The following is a 7,761-nucleotide window of genomic DNA, read 5'->3' on the forward strand; positions in this document are numbered from 1 at the left end:
ATTTTTCAAACCCAAATAATATGGGTGTGACATGTTTACTAGATCTAAGACACTTGAACTTTACTTTAAGTCCAAAGTGTGCAAACTTAACAGTTAATGAAGTTCAAATAACATAAATATAATATGTTTGTCAAAATTAATATACCTAAACTTAAAAAATAATTAAGTCCAAATTACATGGACCTGACAATTATCCATGTCATGCTACTTTCCATGTTCACGTGTATTTACTTGCTAATAATTATTATTTTATAGCAAATTGAAGTGGTTCGCATCTTATAGTTATGCTTTATTTACTTTAGTTTCAATATTACTAGTTTTTTCAATCTTAGAAGTTATTGTTTTTCTTTTTTCCTAACATTTTTTAATGTTTTTCACAAATATCTACAATGTAGTGCATGTAATCTAACTAGTTTTATCTATTTTGAAAAGATTTTGTGCAACAATTACTTTCATACAATAAACAATAAGCAATTTCAAAAATTCTTATAAATAACCATCATTTTTATTTATTTTAATATTAAAAATGAGAAATAACATGAAGAAGATTTTAAAAAATGTCCCCAGAAAGAAGTGTAGCATAATAGTAAAGGGTTTGAGATCTGCACAACAAGTCTCGAGTTCGAGTTAAAACGTACATCTCTTATAAGATCTTGGGATAAACAGGGTTTTACTCACTTACTTGGACCCACAAAATACACTTTCTAGGAGATGGAGTTTCCTCGAATAAAAAAAAATAAAAAAAATATTTGAACATGATAAAAATCTTTGTTAAAATCTTTATAGGTTATATTCTTATATATAACAGTATTATACTATTTTTATTTGTTTTTAAGATAATTATAATCAATTAAGTTAAATTTTTTAGATTTATATTAAATATTTAAATTAATTTATACATATATTATCTTGACTAATATTCACAAACCTAACCGATTAAGTTAATTACTTATTATGGAGGTGTGAGTGTCACTCTATGAATAACACATCAAATAACACTCCATGAATAAAAAATATGAATAACATTTAAAAATGACAAAATAAACCTTATTGGATAAAATATCTTGAGAAAAAGTGAGAGTTTTTTAATAAAAATATTCAATCTATAAATTATTAAATATAAAAATAAAATAAATATGAGGTATAAGTTTTCAAAATTCCCAATCTATAATAACTATTTCTTATATTTTTCTTACTGATTATTATTTATATTAACTGATTTTGATAGATTATAATACAGATATTACATTTTTACCACTATTTTTAAACACCCGTACAAAGAAATTAATGTTTGAGGCCACTAGCCAGTACTATGACCGGTAATAAAAAAACTTAAAAAATTCGCAGAGAATCTCCTGTAGGTTTATTACCCCACACCCGTTCCCCTTCTTTCTCAGGTTCATACTGCTGCATCTAGCAAAGTAACAAACATCTTCCAATCCACTCCAGATAGCCAAACCCTCTCTCTTTCTCCAACTTTCACATCTCTTTACTCTCTCAATGGCAACCAAAACAGATAATCTTTCAACCGCTGCCGTTGAAGATAACCCTATCGAAACCCTAGACACGGCAGTCCCTGATTCTACCAAGCCAGATCGAGGCGAAGATTCTACCAACACCGCATCATCCGCCGTTGAGTTAGCTACCGAAGGGCCTAAGAATGACTCCGAGAACTCAAAGAGCGCTGCACCGGTCACCGACATCGAGAAGAAGATCCGCCGTGCTGAACGTTTTGGAATTACTGTTCAGCTTTCCGAGCAAGAGAAACGCAATTCTCGTGCTGAAAGGTATATAATATATTTTTCTTCGTGTTTTAGGTTTATTAGTTTTCATTTACTATTTTGAACTTTGCAATTAGGGTTTTGAACTTCTTTCCTTTTTTTTTGCTTGGATTAGTGGACCTTGATTCAAAGTTACATGCATAATACATGATTTAGATTATTCTTTGTTGTTGTGGATTTTTTGGCCCAAAGTTTAGATTACATACGCCTTATTCTAGTGTTCTTTTGGGAGCTTAACTGGTAGTTTGAAAAGTAGAGGGTATATTATTTTTGGGAATGAAAACCGAAACTTCGCTTCTTTAATGGTCGAGAGACTGATCTTGAGTTGTTTAGAAAGGTGTGCATTTGGCTTGATCTGTTATAGTATTTGTAATACAAAGTTAATAGTTGGAGTCCATAAGGCAAGTCATGGGGAACTTTGTTTCAACATTTGCATGTATTTGCCACTGCTTCGGCCCTGGTGATTCCAGCATGAGTCTCTGAAGGAGTTTATGCTTTGGTGTGTATGCTTGTGCTTATGTGCAAGTGCAATGCTTATGTGCAAGTGAAAATGGGTGCGTTTGTGGGAAGGTGTTGTATGGATCAAATGATTTTCTAGGTGTCAATGGGATTTTTCCCATGGAAATGTCTGAAGAACTTGATTTCCCTTTTCTTTTCACTAACTGAAACTTTCATCGGTGAACCTATCATGCTGTAGGTTTGGCACCAGCACTGGCACTGGCACTGGATCTACAGGACAGGGGTCAGAGTCAGACTCGGTGAAGAAATCAGAGGAGCTGAAGAGGAAGGCTAGAGCAGAGAGGTGTTATTCCTGGTGTTAAACAGCTTTACTTGAATTGCCCTTGTTTTTCAGTTTACTGTTCTCACAAGTTAGTCCTAAAACTTATTATTTTGTTTCTTCAGGTTTGGGATTCCTGTACCACCTGCAGCTAGTGATGAGGAGGCAAAGAAGAAATCACGTCTTGAAAGATTCACACCGGCTGCTAAATCAAATACCCTGGAAGAAGACAAAAGGAAGGCAAGGGCTCTCAGGTATGTTTAACTGCAAACTGCTCTGAGTTGTTCAGAATTTAAAATGCTTGTGATTCATAAGAACCATGACTAACATGCTACTCCATGCTTCCAGGTTCTCACAAAGTTCATCTGGTTCTCTATCCATAAATGGCAAGGGGGATCTTGAGCCAGTGAGACCTTCTTTCATGGATTACTGCTCCATTTCATTTGAAAGGATAAATTGTTATTTATTTTTATATTATTTCTCAGTACTGACTTTTTTTTCTTCTCTTGCTTTCTGCAATCAGAAGGCGGCTATTGCAGGTGAGGCTGGTGGAGGGTCTTGAATTGACATCTCCTTTACTAGTTCTTAGGTATTATTTGAGATTTTATTTTCTAATTCAGCTATTAATTTTTTTGAGAGAATAATTGTTAAGTATTTTTTTTTTTAATATGTTTTGCATTGGAAGTTAACCTTGTATCGAATTGAATTGACATTTTATCTGTGATCAGTTGTTGAGTCATGTTTATTTAGGTTTTAATTTTGCTAGTTCACTCAATCTTAATTTTTGTTCTGTTGTTGTTTTGGCAGGTTTAGTGTTCTAACATGAGATTCTCCCTGAGGCTTCTATCCGCCTTTTCATTTTTCAACAAAAGAACTCCCAGATGCAGCACTCTTCATTCTCAGATAAATCTATTGAAGGCATTTGACATGATTTTGGCACCTTCTGTTTCATATTAGCTTTTGATGTTGTTTTCTTGGGGCTTAGAGGAATCAACAATGCCTTTGAGTGTTCACTTTTCTTGAAATCTTCTAAAAGTATCAGAAGTTCTGAATTTTGAATCTAGGAAAAATGTTAATGTTTTTAGCCTATTCAAAGAAAGTATCTAGTGATCTTTTTTCCATTGGACAAATTCTATGTGACAAGGACATGTTGCTAGTGTCTCATATATTCATGAAGCTGCATGTCCATGATCCAATATTATTAGTATTGACTAGATGCTATGTGTTGCATTGTGTCATTCATGACCTTGAGATTTCCGACATGTTTCTTACTTCATTAGGAAATGGGGATGATTCATAGGACTTCATAAGTGATCCCGAGAATGGGCAGTTATGAATAAGATTACATGGGAAGTCTTATTTTGGTTTAGGCATGTGTCCATGGATTGCTACTTGGCAGTCACTGAAGCCTATAACCAAAGCAAACCAACATGGGTAAGTCTGCTCTTTTGAATTGAAACATTTGAGAAAGGCTGCATTCTTTTTATTGTCATATAAAGCATTCATATGTTTTCATCCTTCTTGGACGTAAGTGAACTAGAATCATTTTTCTTTCTTAAATTTGTTTCCTTTTCATTTATATATTCATCCAATGACCATGCATTAGAACATGTTTACATGAAACTATGAAGTCTTCTGATGTGTATGCGGTACTTGCTGCTGCTGTTCAACTGTGAATCATGAGGGGTTTATGTCCAAAACTGTCATATTTGACACTTGGTTTGAACATGTTGAAGGTAAAGTTTTTAGAGTATGTCAGAGAGTTGTGCTTACAGGTTGATAATGGGCTGTAAAAGGAAATTTTTCTAGTTAGTGATTCAGAATCTCTGATATTCTTTCTGGTATTTTGAGATCGGTGAACGTGTCAAACGTGTTATTGATTTTTTAGGCCTCACGATGAATTGCTCTGCAAGGTAGGCTACTGGGAATGGAGGATATCTTGATAATTGGGTTGCTGATGTAAGTGTGTTTCCTTCTATAATTTTTGTATTGAGTATGACATGATTACAAATTGTGAAAACGCTGTATCTGAAGTTCTTGTAATTGATGTTGGGAAGACCAGGTAACATGATTGGGAGAATCTGTAGAATATTTTCTTCTTCTTCTTCTTCTTCTTCAATTTTTTTCCCTTTCTATGTTTGCAACATCATCTATATGTATTTGGTGGTGATTTCTTTTGCTGGTTGTGAGAAACTATTTCTTATTCCATTTTTTCTAAGCATTTTCAAAAATATAAGAAAATTCCAAAAATATATTCAACCCATTTCATAATTTTCTATATTTTTATTTGTTTGTTTTATTCTATGTGACTAGATAGAAAAATAAAAAATAAAAACAGAAAAAATAAAAAGAAAAATAAAAAATTAGGGAGTGAAATGGGAGGAAATAAAAGAAAGCACTAGGATGAGTGAGAACGAAATAATATAAGAAAAAATTATATAAAAAACCACCTTTTGTACTTTTTAGGAGAGTAACTTGGACGATACAAATTATAAGTAGGGGGAACTTCAGATAAGAGGGAACACGCTTTGATAGGCAAAAAAGCTTGTCTTTTTGTACTTTTTATGAGAGTAACTTGGACAATATAAATATAAAAAGGAGAGAACTTTACATACAAAGGAACACGCTTTGATAGGCAAAAAAGCTTGGTCAACCACCAAAATAGCAACCCACAAACCAGCATCTCGATCTCCTACACAAATCAGCCCGGTCGAACAACCATGTCAGCCATGGTCGCTTTCCCTTCCTCATAATTAATCGATCCAGTCACAATTACCCCCATCCTGATCGAGCGGTTGCCACCAACATCGGCCCTTTCGCCCCCTATCTCCTTACTGAAATTACAGCCTCCAAACCTCACGGATCGGCCCGGACCAACAACCCAGAAAGTCTAGCCTTTAAACCGAACCAACAACCTTGAAATCCAGCTTTTAAACCGAATCAAGTAGCTCAAAAGTCCCTCAACATTAGTTGTGACCTTAACCTCCTTTCACCCTGAAATCTAATCGAAGTTTTTGCCATTGTCTTGCTGTCTTTTAGCCGATTTAGACCGAGCACTTGATATACATGCGTCTCCACTATTAAAACGTTCGTCCAGTTGCCGCGCGTGAGGTGCACATGCCGAATTGCCCCCAACAGTTTCCAGCGGTGTTCATCCGATCTCCATAGCTCCTGAAGGTCAATCTTGATCCTTGAATGGATATTGTCTATATCGAGTAATTTTCGTTGTGTAATTAAATTGAATGAATTGTGATGAATCTTGTACGATTTGATCTATGCATGAATTTATGTTTGTCGTTTTTTATTTAAACATGTTTATTGATTTAATTTTCATAACTTAAAGTCGGTCAAGAAATTGTAAATTCTATTTAGGTTTCTTCTTGGATTTTACATTAAAAGTAAGTAATTTTTGTCTTGTCAATATTAATGTAGCATGCATATATTTGTACGTTTACTTCTTTGATGTATGTTTGCTATTTTTTTTTCTTGTAGCTTAAAAATTGACATAGAAATTATAAATTCTAATTAATTTTTTTTCCTTGGAAATCACGTTAAAGATAAGAGAGTTCATATTCTTGATAAATGTGGATGAATTATGTTTTGTATTATGATGAGTAAATCTGAGTTGGATCGTCAGGGTTTTCTGGCTCAGTTTGGATATAACATAACAAAATAAATCAAAATCTAATTACCTATAACCATTTCATGATCGTATTCAAAAAGTAGGAATTGAGGCTATAATAGTTTTACACCTTTAATAACCAAAACACACATATATTAATTTAGTCAAACCTTAAGTATGATAATTTAGAATGATTTTAGGATGAATTTAATTCTCTTTATAATAACTAACATTTTCTCTAGAATTTTTAAAAATCAATTAAGATTTCTAGTTACTGGAAACAATTTCTCATCTTTCTAGTTTTCTACAATTTCTCATCTTTCTAGTTTTCTCCTTTTACATATAGTTTACTGATATATTTATTGGGACATTGGTGTTAGCACGAATTTTATTATCACATAGTCTAGGAGTTCTCCATGATGGCTCTCGCCCTAGTGGTATAGCACCTAGTTTGATGCATTGTTTGTCAGATGCTAGAAATAATAGCCAGACAGACAGGGTGCGCGTCTGTGTTTGTGCAATTATTGCACCGATTCCAATGGAGTTGGTGATTTTGTTCTCTCTGTTTTTTTTTAATCAGATCAAGTTCATGATTTTGTTCGTGAATATAAAGAAACAAAGACAAGACGGACGACTACTGTTAAGGAAGATGGAAGACTTCTGTTAATTTGTCCAAGTTAGGTAATTGACAGAGGTGGAGGAATTTTAATATGAACCACTTGATAGCTTGTATCCTGTGTCCAACTGAGATTCCTCTGTTCAAAATGGACAGTGTTATTTGAATCAAGGCATGAAACTTTTTACCCTTTCCCAAATCCTTGGTTCAATGTTCAAACGTGTCAGGAAGAAGATAGGATTGTCACCAGAACGGGGCTACGACAGTGTAGAAGTAGAGCTTTGCCTTCCCAGTCGCATTAGAATGGGAGGTAGCATGGTGATTGTTCATGGATTCTACTTTCATGTGAGATGGCAGTGTGCAGAAGCAGAGCGAAGGTTTGGCTTGTTTCTCAGTTTCTCTGTGACTGACTGTAACTGGTAGTGTTAAATACAACTCGATGCCGTAGGCCACTCTAGAGCCTGAATCCTGGACAAAATTAGTGTCAGCGAAAGCTAAACGGCTCGTATTTCGTGGACTAATGCCAAATAACAACTCATTGTCTGGTGTTAGTGAAGGTACCAGAACCAGAACCTAGATTTCTTCCGTCATGTGTTTACACAGAAAGGAAGGCTGCCTGTAATATGGGAAAAATGCCATGTGCAGGTTATAAGCAACAAAGCTCATGAATAGCAGCAATTTTAGGTTCACGATAATGCAAAGATCTCTGATAATGTTATTTACAACGGAGATGACATTGGAGAGGGAAGGTGTTAACGAGGGAAAGACAAAACTCATCAAGATATGTGTGGAATTGATATAACTGCTTGGCATTCTAAAAGGGAGGTGATTGAACTCAGGGAGAACAAGCAGCGAACTTTCTAAATGGTTCTCATTGAAGTAGTTCCTCATTAATAAAAAAGGTTGATACAATAAAAGGAGGTTGGGGGGGGGGGGGGGGTGGGTGGGGGGGGGTGGGGGGGGC

At 34.7% G+C, this 7,761-nt stretch overlaps 1 protein-coding gene across 1 annotated transcript; it reads left to right on the forward strand.

The window, feature by feature from the left end:
* Window positions 1–1,366: 1,366 nt before the first annotated feature.
* Window positions 1,367–4,736, forward strand: LOC105142481 (protein MODIFIER OF SNC1 11-like). The gene is made up of 6 exons (XM_011050135.1): window positions 1,367–1,787; window positions 2,479–2,583; window positions 2,685–2,813; window positions 2,908–2,965; window positions 3,083–3,148; window positions 3,367–4,736. Exons 1-5 carry the CDS (start codon window positions 1,501–1,503, stop codon window positions 3,119–3,121), a joined length of 618 nt encoding a protein of 205 aa, XP_011048437.1. The 5' UTR covers window positions 1,367–1,500; the 3' UTR covers window positions 3,122–3,148; window positions 3,367–4,736.
* Window positions 4,737–7,761: the final 3,025 nt, after the last annotated feature.

Source organism: Populus euphratica, unplaced genomic scaffold (assembly GCF_000495115.2).
Source record: "Populus euphratica unplaced genomic scaffold, PopEup_1.0 scaffold448.1, whole genome shotgun sequence".
Taxonomy (NCBI): domain Eukaryota; kingdom Viridiplantae; phylum Streptophyta; class Magnoliopsida; order Malpighiales; family Salicaceae; genus Populus; species Populus euphratica.